At 57.0% G+C, this 14,167-nt stretch overlaps 4 protein-coding genes across 4 annotated transcripts; 2 read left to right on the forward strand and 2 right to left on the reverse strand.

Annotated features, from left to right (window-relative positions):
* Positions 1-513: 513 nt before the first annotated feature.
* Positions 514-3,555, forward strand: GGS23DRAFT_561160 (calponin homology domain-containing protein). The gene is made up of 4 exons (XM_051515924.1): positions 514-1,024; positions 1,130-1,196; positions 1,265-2,244; positions 2,308-3,555. The coding sequence occupies exons 1-4, from the start codon at positions 978-980 to the stop codon at positions 3,191-3,193; spliced, it is 1,980 nt and encodes a 659-aa protein (XP_051373344.1). The 5' UTR covers positions 514-977; the 3' UTR covers positions 3,194-3,555.
* A 525-nt stretch (positions 3,556-4,080) lies between these two features.
* On the reverse strand, positions 4,081-6,985 carry GGS23DRAFT_457618 (uncharacterized protein). Its single transcript, XM_051514071.1, has 4 exons — positions 6,919-6,985; positions 6,355-6,672; positions 4,620-6,291; positions 4,081-4,564 (listed from the first exon to the last, which is right to left on the reverse strand). The coding sequence occupies exons 2-4, from the start codon at positions 6,654-6,656 to the stop codon at positions 4,382-4,384; spliced, it is 2,157 nt and encodes a 718-aa protein (XP_051373345.1). The 5' UTR covers positions 6,657-6,672; positions 6,919-6,985; the 3' UTR covers positions 4,081-4,381.
* A 1,517-nt stretch (positions 6,986-8,502) lies between these two features.
* Positions 8,503-11,148, forward strand: GGS23DRAFT_561169 (alpha/beta-hydrolase). Its single transcript, XM_051515925.1, has 3 exons — positions 8,503-10,235; positions 10,294-10,894; positions 11,080-11,148. Exons 1-2 carry the CDS (start codon positions 8,764-8,766, stop codon positions 10,733-10,735), a joined length of 1,914 nt encoding a protein of 637 aa, XP_051373346.1. The 5' UTR covers positions 8,503-8,763; the 3' UTR covers positions 10,736-10,894; positions 11,080-11,148.
* GGS23DRAFT_457630 (phosphoribosylamine--glycine ligase) lies at positions 11,119-14,150 on the reverse strand. The gene has a single exon (XM_051514072.1). The coding sequence runs from the start codon at positions 13,766-13,768 to the stop codon at positions 11,354-11,356; it is 2,415 nt and encodes an 804-aa protein (XP_051373347.1). The 5' UTR covers positions 13,769-14,150; the 3' UTR covers positions 11,119-11,353.
* Between the last annotated feature and the right edge of the window lie 17 nt (positions 14,151-14,167).

Genomic DNA, 14,167 nt, shown 5'->3' on the forward strand with positions numbered 1-14,167 from the left:
ACACATTAGGTACCTTGACATTGGTCCAATAGGCATCGATCTCCTGATGTGCCTAAATGTTCCTTTCGTACCTACCTGTAGTATTGATGCATGTGGTAGGTACCTTTATATCTACATACGTTCAGTACCCGGAGTGGTGGTACAGCATGCGCAAGTATGCGCCTACGTTACAGGTAGGTACATATCACGGCGAGCTGCCCGCGGGGATGTATGATGTATACTATGTACATATGTAGGTAGGTAGGTACATTAGGAGGTATCTCTTCCGTTCCATCCTTTCCATCCTTTAGTAGGTGTATGTACATCCACAAACGTATGTAGGTACATTAGGTACATATGCAAGTATGAGGTACTCATCCATACATGCTTCGTGTACCTTATCGATAAAGTGGAATGGCGGGAATTAGGGGATCCCTTGGGCAACCAATTGTAGAAGCCGATTTGGGCGACAGCCATCCACGCATTCCCTTACCCGCCGCCCAACGCAACGTTAGTAATACCACCACGGCTCTCGTTCTCATGCACAACAAGACGGAGCCTACACGTACTACGATTCTGCGAGGGTATTGATATTCCTTGTTTCGTCTTCCCTACCCCAACCACCATCTTAATAATTGCGCCCGCCCATTCAGAGACAACAACTCTTTATCCTAATTTCCAATTTCTCCGCGCCCGTATATACATGCGTGATAGGGGCCGGAGCACCACCAGCGCCGTCGACCCGACCTCTTCCTCCGACTATACCTCGCACCGCTCGCTGTTTCTGCCGCCGACGATCGACCTCGCGCTCCATATTGTTTCTCGCCGGGAGAGACGAGCCCACGAACCAACCGACAGAAAGAGGCTCGCCGAGGGAGCCCGCATACGAAGACGCGACTTTGAGGATTACGACCCGCCTGTCGTCGACCGATCCGTGTCTTGCCAGCGCTACTGATCTGAGCTGCCCCTGAGCAGCCGGGGGGCCACACCTGACCAAGATGGATCACAAATGGGTTACCGTCCAGCAGAAGACCTTCACCAAATGGTTAGCTATCTATCTATTCCTCGGTGTCGCTATTGCCGCCGATAAGACATTGTTTCTCTCGATTGTGACCTAGCCCCGCGATGACTGACGTGCTTGGAATGCCAGGATGAATACTAAGATCGCCGGGAGGGGTCTGGTGGTGAAAGACCTGGTGGTCGATTTGAGTGATGCTGTAAGTCGGCGCGCGAACCACGCAAACCAACCCGACCCGCCAACCGAATAGCCATTGATCCTCTCTAGGTCCTCCTAATACATTTATTAGAATGTCTGTCATGTGAGTCGTTAGGCCGATATGCTGCGAAACCGAAGCTCCGAGTTCAGAAGTTCGAAAATGCCAACACGGCGCTCAACTTCATCAAGTCGCGAGGCATTCAGATGACCAACATCGGCGCAGAGGATGTGGTCGACGGCAATCGCAAGATCATCCTAGGATTAATCTGGACCCTCATTCTCAGATTTACCATCAGCGATATCAACGAAGAGGGCATGACGGCCAAGGAGGGTCTCCTATTGTGGTGCCAACGCAAGACAGCATGCTACGACGAGGTCGACGTCCGCGACTTCAGCACCAGTTGGAACGACGGACTCGCCTTCTGCGCGCTGCTAGACATACACCGGCCCGACCTGATCGACTACGACGCGCTAGACAAGTCGGACCACCGAGGCAACATGCAGCTGGCCTTCGAGATCGCTCATAAGGAGATCGGCATCCCGGACCTGTTGGATGTCGAGGATGTGTGCGACGTCGCGAAGCCCGACGAGAGGAGTTTGATGACATATATCGCCTACTGGTTCCACGCCTTCTCGCAGATGGAAAAGGTTGAGAACGCCGGCCGGCGTGTCGAGAAGTTCGTGAACAACATGCAAGGGGCCTGGGAGATGCAGAGCGCCTACGAGAGGAGGGTGGCCGCGTTGCAGCAACAGATAAGGGAGCAAATAGAAAAATGGCAGCAGGCGACTTTCGAGGGCACGTACGTCGACGCGAAGAAGCAAGCCGGCGAGTTTGCGTCGTATAAAAGAGGCAAGAAGCGAGATTGGGTCGCCGAGAAGAGCGATCTCGCCACGTTGCTGGGAAACATCAAGACGAAGCTGGGCACCTACCGACTCCGGGCGTATGAGCCTCCCCCAGAGCTGTCGCTGGAGGCCATGGACAGGGAGTGGGCCAAGTTGACGAAGGCCGAGATGATGCGTGGCCAGCTCATCAACGAGACCATTCGAGAGTAAGTCCTGGTAAGCGCTCCGCATTGGATAACCGTCCCCGCTAACGACGCCGGCGCGCGCAGCATCAAGAACGCCCTCCGCAAATCATTTGCCGACAAGGCGAACGACTTCGCGCTCGCTCTCAACACGATGCAGATTGCCATTTCGGGCCTCGAGGGCGACGTGGAGGACCAGCTGCTGCACGTGCGACGGCTGAGCGACAGCCTGCCGCCGCTCGACGCGTACCTGGAGAAGATCGCGGCAGTCGACGCCAAGTGCCAGGAGGCGAACATCGAGGAGAATGACTTCACGACGTACACGTACGACGAGCTGTCGTACGAGCTCGGGCTGGTGAAGACGTCGGTGCAGAAGAAGCTGGCCTTCCTCGAGAACCAGATGGTGGCGCGCAGCATGACGAACCTGACGCCGATCCAGCTCGAGGAGTTCGAGTCGGTGTTCCGGCACTTCGACCGCAACGACACCAACTCGCTGTCGGAGCTCGAGTTCTCGGCGGCGCTCGCGTCGCTCGGGCTCGTCTTCAGCGAGGACGAGATGCACGACTACTTCGTCGAGACGTCGCGGGGGCGCGACTGCGTCACGTTCGAGCAGTTCATCCGCTTCATGGTGGACGTGACCGAGGACCAGAACACGGCCGAGCAGGTCTTCCAGTCCTTCCGCGAGGTCGCCGACGGCAAGCCCTACGTCACCGAGATGGACCTGCGCCACTCGCTCGTGCCCGACGAGGTCATCGAGAAGCTGTGCGAGATCGTCCCCAAGCACACCGGGCCCGACATGGCCCAGGACCGCGGCATGCCCCAATACGACTACATCAGCTTCATGGAAAACCTCATCTCCGGCCCGCGAGGCGCCGCGGCGACGGCCGGACCGGGCCCCCGCACCGACAACCCCAAAAATCATGCCACGAACGGACCCCCTAGCCCTACTAAGAGCACTAACGGCTACCACTGACGCGTGGCTCTACCATTTATTACCAACCCCCCTTTCCCTCCCCGCCTCCCCTAAAACCTAACTTTAACTTACCTAAATTTGTCTCCTGTCACGGAAAGGTCTGCGTGTATGTGAGTGTGCGTGTTCGTGTTGTAATGTGTGTATGCCAGCGCGCGATTCCATTGTCGGCGTGGGACCGGGGTGCGGCTCCGACTGGCCGATCCGCACTTCTTCTACCCCCTTGTCTCCCCTCCCCCGGCCCCCTCCCTCGCGTCTCTTCCGCTCCGGGGCTGGGGGGGGGGGAGAACGGGGGGCCGCGCCGGAGGGGTCGGAATGCGAAGGGGGCCCGGTATGGACGGATGGACCGGTGGAGGGGAGGGGTGGCGGGCGGGGGCGGGGCGGACGGGACGGGCCCGCTTACAGCGGGAGCAGCAGGGCGAGACAGGCCCGACTGGCTTGCAGTCTCCCTTCGCGACACCTAGCAACGTCATACAGAGAGGCAGGACGTCGAGGCGGAAACGCTGGGGGATGAGGACAGCAGCAGACAGAGCAAGCAAGCAAGCGGAAACGAGGCGTGGGAGAGGAGAGAGCCAGCAAAAGAAATACATACAGGGTTAGCATCACTCGGGGTGTTGTGCTATTTGGGGGGGGTTTTTTTTCTAGCGAGACGGACTAAACTGACCGAACCGTCTGGGCTAAGTAGCTTTGCTTGTTGGATGGGCTCGCTTCCCGCGTATGGTTTTTTTCTTCTTTCTTTCCTGCTGAGAGAAGAACTGGCGTTGAGAAATGAGGGAATTCCCCGGCCCCCTTTCGTGTCTATAATATACCACTAAACCCTCCCTTTCTGGCTTATAAACATGGGGATATATATCATCTGCGTCCCGCACGTATTTACACTCCGGTTTCCTGTATGCTTTCATGTTTCAAAGCACCCCTGGTGTAAGTAGAGAGAGGGGCGCGAGTAGCCTTCTGATCCCACCCCTGTCTATGTCAGACCCCAGAATATCTCAAAAAACAAAACCAAAAAAAACCCCCCAAATACTGCCTCTTCCCGTCGTCTCCTTGCCCGCTCGGAAACTCCGTACCATGCGAAAATGTGTTGAGAATAGCCCACTACTCCGATCCCGTCCCAGATGCACTCTGATAGCTAGCCGTCCTGCCCGTTACTGCGCGTGGTTACCATGACGTACGCACGTTCGGTTAGTTGGCCTATTCCTTAAAGGCATCCATGTCCTTGAGCGCGCCGGCGAGCCGGCGGTAGTCCCGGAGCAGCTCCAGGACGTCGCCGATTCTTAAATCCGCAGGGTTCTGGAGCTCCATGAATTTCTTCTTGGGGGGGTCGATCTTCGGGGTATCTTTCGGCGGTAAGGACGCGGCAAGATCCGGGAAGGCCTAATCATACTAGTTAGCGCGGTTCAGTTTGTGGACTCCAATGCGTGTTCCTCACCGTGGCCAGGTCTCCGCCGTCTGCCGGCTTAACCGCGACGTCCTTCGCCGGCGGTGCTGGAGCCGTGGCTGTACGTCCGAAGCCGCGCATCATGCCGATCCCAGAGAAGCGGTTCATGGGGTTCAGGGAATTACCAAGACTCCGCATCTGGTCAACCAGCGCCGGATTGGGTGCAGCTGACGACGTTGCAGCAGCCGCTTTCTCCTTGGCTTCCTCGGCTAATCTCTTCGAGCTGCCGGCACTCCTCGCGCTCCTCGCGCTATCTGCACTACGATCCCTCGATGTCCCCTTGCCACCAACTAGGGACAATATCCTGTCCTCGCTTCCCGGAGCTATGATTGTGCCGTCGACGGAGGCGTCATCGTCTGGCGGCGGAGTGCCAATGAGTTTCCGTGCGTCATCTAGAGTTCGTGGCACTATTAATTCCCGTCCACTCGCAGAGCTATCTCGAAGTTTGCCAAGAAGGAACTTGTAGCTATCGCCCAAGCTAATTCCTATGGTTTTGAAGCTCTGGTCGGCGGTGCTGAATAATGAGTCACTTGCAGTCCCGATAGCATGAGCTGGCGTTTGAATAAGATCGCTCAACCTGCGGCGTTGGACGGCGGCCCGCAAGCTCGCGGATGACGAGGTGGCCTTCACATCCTGTGTACTCTCGGGGACTGCGGCGGCCGAGCTGGACGCGGACGCGGACAGGCCAGCAGTATAAGCTGGCGGGAACGTCTCCGCCCTCGGCACCCCAGGCTGGTTCTCTAGCTTGGGCGGTCCCGACGAGGCTTCGTCCGCCCGAAGACTGGCGAGATCTACCGTCTGTAAGAAGGTAATCGCGGCCTCGAGATTCGTCAAGCAGTATGCGGCTTCTCCCTCGAGTTTCTCCTCCCAACGGAATCTTTGTATAAAATTGGAATCACTGATCACATTCAGCTTCTCGGGTGGCATAGTAATTAGGGTATATATCAGCATCGGCATGATCTCGTCCGCCGACGAGGAGGGGTGGAAGTGGGACAGCGTATCCACGATGCTCTTATGGGCGGCTTTGAGGTGATTGAGCTTTCCCAGCGGATACCTCTTCTCGTGCATGAGCATCAAGTCTTTACGAGCTTGTTCCAAGTAGTGTCGGATTTCGTCCTGCTTCTTTGCCAGAGATTCGGGAGTCTCCTCCTCAGAACGATCGCCGAGATCAACTCCCAGGTCTCCGGGACCGATGCCTACGAGAGCGAGGGCGGCCGTCTTGGATCTGAGCTTGTCATCCTGCGCCTCGTCTTGGGTGCTTCTATGGCGATATATGCGATAGTATATGCCCTCACAGAGCCGTCTCTCGACGGCTTCCTCGAGCAAGACCCTCTTCTGCTCGAGCGCTCTCCTAGCTCGCTTTCTTTCCGCGAGTTCGTCGACTGTGAGCATTTGTTGCTCCTCCTTGGACGGTGTTGATTTGGCTTTCTCCTTATTGCTGAAAGAAGCTGCCTTCGCTCTCAACAGACTAGCAGCAGAAGCTCTCGAGTAACTCGACGAGGCTAGAGAGGCCTCTCGGTCCCGCATTTGCCGAGTAGCGAGGCTCGCAATGTGTGTTTGGATATGTGAAGCAGCTACATGGTAAAAGTCTTGAAACAACCTAGAAAGATTGTCGATATTCGGCGGGGTCGGGTGGACTCTGGCAGTGAGGGAATCGATGAAGCTGAGATAACAGCACAGGTATTAGTCATGGTCGGCACGCACGGACAGGGTTGCCCAACTCAACTTGTCCGTCTTGCTCACCAACTCGATTGGTATCTCCTCCATGTCGACCGATGCCCGCGGAGCCTCTATCACATCGTCCGAGGTCTCTGATTCAAACGTATCGGTTCTCTCTTTCCGGGCCTTCTCCGGCGGCGTGTCCTGTATGATAGTGACCTTCGGGGACGCGCCATTCTGGATGGTGCTGGCGCGTTGGGGACGCGTCAGGGGGTCATTCACGTCCGAGGCCTGGTGCGGGAAAGAGTTCGAGCTCGGAAGGGACCCAGGCTTCGGTTCGGAGCCCTTGGATGGGGTCGTGGGTGCCATGAAGATGCTAGCAATTCTAGACGCCATAGTGATTATATTAGCCTTCTAGAGAAGAAGGGACGAGGGAGATGGCAGCAAAGCAAATAGGTAGGTAATTATTTCAGCTCTAGGGGAGGCTCTAGCTAGGGCGAGAAGGGCTACGGAGAGGAGCATGAAATGCCCAAGACCTGAAACTGGTCGCAGGGACGCAATACCGCAACGCCTCCACCGCACTTCAACAGGGGGAAGAGGATTATCAGGAAAAGGGCGTGTGCTACTATACCTCTTGTCCGGGTATCGGCAGAAGAAGAGCGGCCGTCAAGACAATGCGGGTAGCGAAGACGGCCAGCGACTGGCAGCGAAGACTGACTGACTGGCTAGCTGTCTGGAGGATGCTGGGTGTTCTAGAGCTTGGTGCCAGACACGAGGGCGCATCATCGATGGAGGCACATGGATGGTTGACAAGTTGACGGTGGTCCACATACGCCCGCCGCATGAAGACACGATAAACGATAACGGGGTCGCCTATCAGGTAGTAATCTATCAGGCAATATTACATAGGGGAAGCACGTATAAGGCAGGCAGGCAGATATGTACGGTGCTGTCGAAGCTAGCCTGACCTTCCATAGGAAGTACCTTAGTGGTGTAGGCTTGTACGTAGACATGTACCGACGAATATGTGTTGATATATATGCTCATACATTGAGATACGCACATAGCCTAACAGGTTAGGATGCACTTCTCTGCCTCCCGACCTCATAACATGTTGGGCCAAGAGGTACCGTGGTGTCTCGGTACGACCTACCTACCTACCTGGGTACCTACCTACCTACCTAGGTACCTACCTACCTACCTGGGTACCTACCTACCTCTCTGTGTAAGCAGGACACCTTCTATACCTACATGTACATAGATGCACTTACCAAACTGCCTACAACCACAGTCTCCTCGCAATACTTCTGTCCGCACTTAGCCTGAGCTATTAAAGATAATATTACAAGGTAAAACTCGCCTCTTCACCGACGCCTGCCTGAGACATAACCTCAATCTCAGTAAAATTCCAGAAACATTCTCCTCCTTATACATATGTTTAAATCGCCTCCATCCGTGGATACATATCGGGATATTAATGCTATCTCGGGCACATGATAGGTAGGTAGAGAGGGATTGCTGACGTGCATCAGCCCTTCCATGTACGCGTTTAGCGTATTGCTACTATGCGCGTAGGGGATAATAGGTTGCATAAACCATGTGCATGGACTACCTAGATAGAACTTGTAGCGGCTTCGGCTTGATGTCTGATGCATTACGCGTATGTACTCAGAGTGCCGGCCTTGTCTCTCTGCCTGTGTAGTCACCTGTCCAATATGTGCTTGGATTTCAGAATAACATTGGAATCCCTGACGAAGTATTCCTACCCACGGCTTATATGCAGAGGTACCTTAAGTACCTAGGCACCTACCTAAGTAATATCCACCAATAGGTACCTGATGTACTGACTCGAGTGAGTGGAGCCAGTCTCGACCTAGGCGGTATAAGTCGGCGGTATTAAGCTCTCGAATCTGGCCATTCTTAGTCAGGTTAAGATCAAAGTCGCTAGCGGGGAACCCTAGCATGGTACGTGTATACCGCCTTGAGGTACCTGTGGTACCGATAGGAGGTAGGTACCTAAGGTAGGTACCTGTAAGGCCAACTGGAGAGAGGCCGCCATTGGTCAACGGTGGGCGAATAACATCTACCTCTTGAGATGCCTTGGTACATGCCGTAACAGGCTAGGGAGGTGGACGTTAGGAGGTAGGTACATAGGTACGTAGCACCCGTCTGCCTACCTGTCGCCACTTGGCCCCACGTCGCAACCCTGGAACTCCCTAGGTACGTGTGGAGGTGGCATGTGCCGTGACCAACTACTCTTATCGTCCACTCAACCACCGCCAACCCTGTCAAACACCTCAACGCTCTTGAGACATCGTCGTCGTCTTCTTCTCCTTCCTCACTCTCATCCATTCCACACGTTTTCTCATATTCATTCATCCTCTCATCCATCCCAGCTTTCCTCTGCACATAACCTATTATCTCATTTTGGTAACCTAGCTCCCGGGCTGCCTACACTCAGTCCAAAGCAGCCATCATGGGCTTAAGACGAAAACGACATTATTCTTCGGCTTGCGACTCTGCTGGTAGAGTCACCTCGAAGCTGGTCTTATCCATTCTTGCCATGTCTGCTTCCCCAGCCGCTGCGACCTTCCAGAACGCGGGCGCTACATTTCCCAACGAGCCGATACTGGCCCCCCTAATACCCGAACCGCCACAGCCGGCCGAACACGTCTTTACGCTCCGCCACATATTCCACCACGGCACCTACCGGCACCCCGGACTCCATCGGAGGCGTGACATCCGCGAGTCGGACGCGGAGATATGGCTGGCCGAAGAGGATGGCCACGAGGCAGAACGAATATTGCCTTTGAAGGCCAAGAGTCAACCTCGGAAGATCGAGCGTCTGGTCGACCGGCGGCCCAGTACTGTAGACCCGTTAGTAGCCGAGGCTCGCCAGCGAGGCTATGTCATCGCGAGCAGTCCCTCCGCCTGGACCGTCGACGAGGTCCTCGGCCCCGACGTTACCGACAAGGAAACAATTCTTACTATGGCATTGATAGCGGCCGATGCCTACGTGGAGAAGCCAGGTATGCCGGATTGGGATGAGGTGGGAGAACCCTTTAACCGAAGCGCCGATTTCGGCTGGGAAGGTGATGGGCTCAGGGGCCACATCTGGGCCGACGAGACGAATTCCACCATTGTTGTTGGACTGAAGGGAACCTCTCCGGCTGTGTTTGACGGAGAAGGCACAACGACGAATGATAAGATCAACGACAACCTCTTCTTCAGCTGCTGCTGTGCTCAGCAAGGCCAATGGTCATGGCACCAGGTCTGCGATTGCGCAACAAGCACGTATAGCTGCAATAACACATGTGTGAAAACAGCCTTGCGCGATGAGAATCGCTACTATCAGGCTGCCAGAGAGCTGTATGCAAATGTCACGGAACTTTACCCCGAATCCAACATTTGGGTTGCCGGGCACTCGCTCGGTGGAGCGGTCAGCTCCCTTCTCGGCCTAACCTACGGGCTCCCCGTCGTGACGTTCGAAGCCGTTCCTGAGGCGCTGGCAGCTGGTAGATTGGGCCTTCCGGTACCTCCGCATGCCGACCCCGAGTTCCCCCAGACTCGACAGTATACCGGGTCATTCCATGTGGGCCACACGGCGGATCCTATTTATGTCGGGTCGTGCAATGGCGCGACTGCCTCGTGTTCCTTCGCCGGCTACGCGTTGGAGACGGCGTGCCATACTGGTTATGAGTGCGTCTACGACACCGTAGCCGACCATGGTTGGAGAGTGGGTATTGGCACGCACAAGATACGAAGCGTGATCAACGATGTCATTCGAAAATACGACGACGCCCCGGAATGCAGGTTTACGCCGGAATGCCGGGATTGCGCGAACTGGAAGATGTATGAAAGTAATCGCACCGACGACACGACTTCCTCAAGCAGTTCTATCGAGTCTAAAACGCGTACTCGGACGGCCACCTGCCAGACCCCCGGATGGTAAGCAAAACGACCCATTTAAGTGTCTCCTGAGACACAAGCAGCTAACAACTTGAAGGTGGGATTGTCTCGATGAGACTACGACGACGGCACCCCCCGGCACACCAACCACGACTAGTAGCTCAACTACTACGTGCAAAACACCTGGCTGGTTCGGCTGCAACGACGAGACTACAACGACCGACACCACCGCCACTTCGACCTCCACGACTACCGCGACCCCGACTACCACGTGCGAGACGCCAGGCTGGTTTGGCTGCAAAGACAAGTCCACCACCTCCACCCCAGATGCCACCACATCGTTGCGGCCATCGCAGCCTCACGTCATCACCTCGCCTCCGCCTGTGCCAACCGACACGGCCCGCCCGGAACCCGAGCCGTCGGATCTACCCAAGTCGCACTGCGTCCACCGCAATTGGGTGGGTATGTGCAAGGAGTGGGGGACGAGCGAGGAGACTGCTTCGACTACCGCGGCCGCGTGGGCAAACGATGAGATGTAAGCCGGTGCTGAGAAGAGAGCCGGCCTACCACTCTCGGTTGGGTAAACTAGATTTTTTTTTTCCCTTGGGACTAGATTGGGACATAAGACTCGCGGAGCTCAGAACTTACCGCGTTGGCGTTTGCTGTGAAGTTCTGCATCGCGTATGAATGAATGAATGGTTTGGTTCCTATTTTTTTTTGTTTCCCTTTTCGGGCTCTACACACGCGCAGCAGCATTACAGCAGACCAGGACACGACAGGACGGGACCTATTGGGTCACCGTCTGTCGATTGGCATTGTTCATCAGCATTCTCTTTTTTTGCCCATAAGACATACGCTAATGAGCGTCTTCTATTTTCTCCAGAGTTCGGAGATGGAGCAGGTATGAAGAACAACACATCGCACGTATTCGTTATTGCATACATATAGGTATATATATATATATATACAGTCATAGCGTAACGCAGCTGCATATCTTCAACGTCGCGAAACATTTCTGTTCATCGCCTACCCTGATCTACCTAGACGGGTAGTTGCAGCGGAACCCAGTCGCCTCACCTACCCCCCCCCCCCCTTTTTTTTTTGTCTAACCTGCCTATGCGTTTTTACCCAGTCCTTGCTTTCTCTCTCTCTCTCTCCTAGTCCCAGACCTCAAAGTTCCTGACGACGCAGGCCTCGGCGCCGGGGGCCCTCGGGACGAGGGTGCCGATGACGTAGACGGTCTCGCCGGCAGCGCGCAGGGTGTCGGCGACGGCGGGGGCGTCGGCGGGGGCGACGACGGCGACCATGCCGACGCCGGCGTTGAAGGTGCGCGCGAGCTCGCGCGGGGCGAGGTTGCCGGCGCGGCGGAGCCAGCGGAACACGGGCGGCAGCGGCCAGGACCGCGCGTCGATGTCGGCCGCGAGGTGGGCGGGCAGCGCGCGCGGCACGTTCTCGAGCAGCCCGCCGCCGGTCACGTGGGCGAGGCCCTTGAGCCGCGGCAGCGCCGCGAGCGCCGCGCGCACGTAGATGCGCGTCGGTGTTAGCAGGGCGGCGCCGACGGTGCGGCCGGCCGGCGGCGGCGAGGAGGCGGAGGAGGCGGCGAAGAGGGGCGCGTCCCACGGCGCGGGGGCGTCGTAGCCGAGGCCCTCGCGCGCCAGGATGCGGCGCACGAGCGAGAAGCCGTTAGAGTGGACGCCGGACGAGGCGAGGCCGAGCAGCACGTCGCCGTCGGCCATGGCGGCGAGGCGCGGGAGGCGGTCGGGGGCGCGCATGACGCCGACGGCGGCGCCGGCGGCGTCGTAGTCGTCGCCGCGGTACATGCCGGGCATCTCGGCGGTCTCGCCGCCGACGAGGGCGCAGCCGGCCTCGCGGCACCCGGCGGCGACGCCCTCGACGAAGGCGGCGGCCGTCGCCGGGTCGAGCCGGCTGCAGCCGAAGTAGTCGAGGAACAGGACCGGCTCGGCCCCCTGCACGACCAGGTCGTTGACGTTCATCGCCACCAGGTCGATGCCCACCGTGCTGTGGTCGCCCGTCGCCTGCGCGATCATCAGCTTCGTGCCGACGCCGTCGATCGCGCCCACCACGATCGGCGCGTCGCCCGAGAAGCCCGCCTTCGCCAGGTCGACCTCGCCGCCGAAGCCGCCGATCTCGGCGTCGGCGCCGGCCCGCTTCGTCGACCGCACCGCGTTGCGGATCCGCTCGACGAATTGGTTGCCGGCGTCGATGCTCACGCCTGCCTGCGCGTAAGTCAGGGCCTCCTTGGTGGTGTCCGAGGTCGGCTTGAAGGCGCGGTGCGCGATGTCTCTGCGGTAGTACATCTTGTCGAAACGTATGAGACCCACGCCCTCGTAGGCTTTGTCAACCGCGGCCCGGAGGCTCTCGGCGGCTGTGGCATTGGCGGCTATCACTCGTCCACCGGCCGTTAGCAATTTGTCGTTCGCTAGCTTCGTGCCGGCGTGGAATATGTTGATGCCCTCGGGGGATGCCCCTACGGTAATCTCGTCGCCCTTGGGGTACGACTCGGGGTAGCCGCCAGCAGCGACGACAACAGTCGCGCTGAACCTGGGCTCGATATTAATTACAATGCTGTCTAGGTAGCGCTCCGAGCACGCGACCATGATTTTGGCCAGATCGGTGTCTCGCGATAACAGCGGCAGGACAGTCTGTGTCTCGGGGTCTCCGAATCGGACATTGTATTCGAGAACCTTCGGGCCAGCCGAGGTAATCATGAGCCCGGTGAAGAGGACGCCGACAAACGGCATCTCGTCCTTGCGCATACCATCGATGGTCGGCTGAATAATCTCTCGGTCGATTTGCGCTACGAGTTCTGGCGTAGCAATGTTCGTCGGGGCGTAGCATCCCATGCCGCCCGTGTTCAAGCCGGTGTCTCTCTCTCCTATCCTCTTGTGGTCCTGGGCGGGAGGCAGCGACTTTATGGTATAGCCGTCGCTGAAAGTGAGTATGCTTAACTCGTCGCCAGTCAGGAACTCCTCGATGACGACCTCATCCCCCGCAGATCCGAACTCCTTGTCTTGCATGATCTCCTTGAGAGCCGTCTGCGCCTCCTCTTTTGACGTAGGTATTATCACTCCCTTGCCAGCAGCCAGCCCGTTCGCCTTTATGACTACATCGTGCTGCACGCGATCCAAGTAGTTTCGGGCGCTGTCGTAGTCGGAAAAATTCTCGTACGCCGCAGTAGGGATGCCGTGCTTCTTCATGAAGTCCTTGGAGAAGGTCTTACTCCCCTCCATCCGAGCAGCCTTCCTCGATGGGCCAAAGCTCCTGATGCCGGCATTCTCGAAGAAGTCCACGGCGCCAGCGACAAGAGGGGCCTCGGGGCCGGGGACGACGTAATTCACATTATTCCGCCGGGCGAGTTCGAGCAGGGCCGGAAAATCATCTGATGAAACTGAAGCATCGTTGGTGACTTTGGGGCAGGTCGCCGTGCCACCGTTCCCCGGGACGGTTATGATAGACTCTACCAGGGGCGACTGGCTCAACTTCCAGGCAATCGCATGCTCTCTGCCTCCATTCCCGATGAGAAGGACGCGGAGTGGGAACTCTACTCCCATGGCTACCTAGAGCACGCAATATACCTAGCGAGAGATTGTCAATGGTTCGTTGCAGCTTCGAAAGACAGGCTTTGGAGAGCGCCTTATCAATGGAGAGAGAGCTAGTGGGTATAAGTGGGAGGGATATTCGAGCCCATATCCAGCATTTTCGCGGTTCACGTCTGATGGGAGAGGGAGGAAAAAAATTGAGGCCCCTCACCTCATATTGATAGGTGGGCGGCCTATAGAAACTACCTTGGTACAAGCGCATTTTGGTAGGTAGATCTCACCCCTCCCCCGCATTTCAAGGGAAGTTGCACCACATGCCTAGATAGGTAGGTACCTCTACCACCTTGTAAAGGGCATGTAGGTACCTACAAGTATCCGCAAGCATATACCTGTGTCCATAGCATGTATACA

The sequence above is a fragment of the Durotheca rogersii genome (assembly GCF_024521655.1).
Source record: "Durotheca rogersii strain YMJ 92031201 chromosome Unknown GGS23scaffold_6, whole genome shotgun sequence".
NCBI classification, from domain to species: domain Eukaryota; kingdom Fungi; phylum Ascomycota; class Sordariomycetes; order Xylariales; family Xylariaceae; genus Durotheca; species Durotheca rogersii.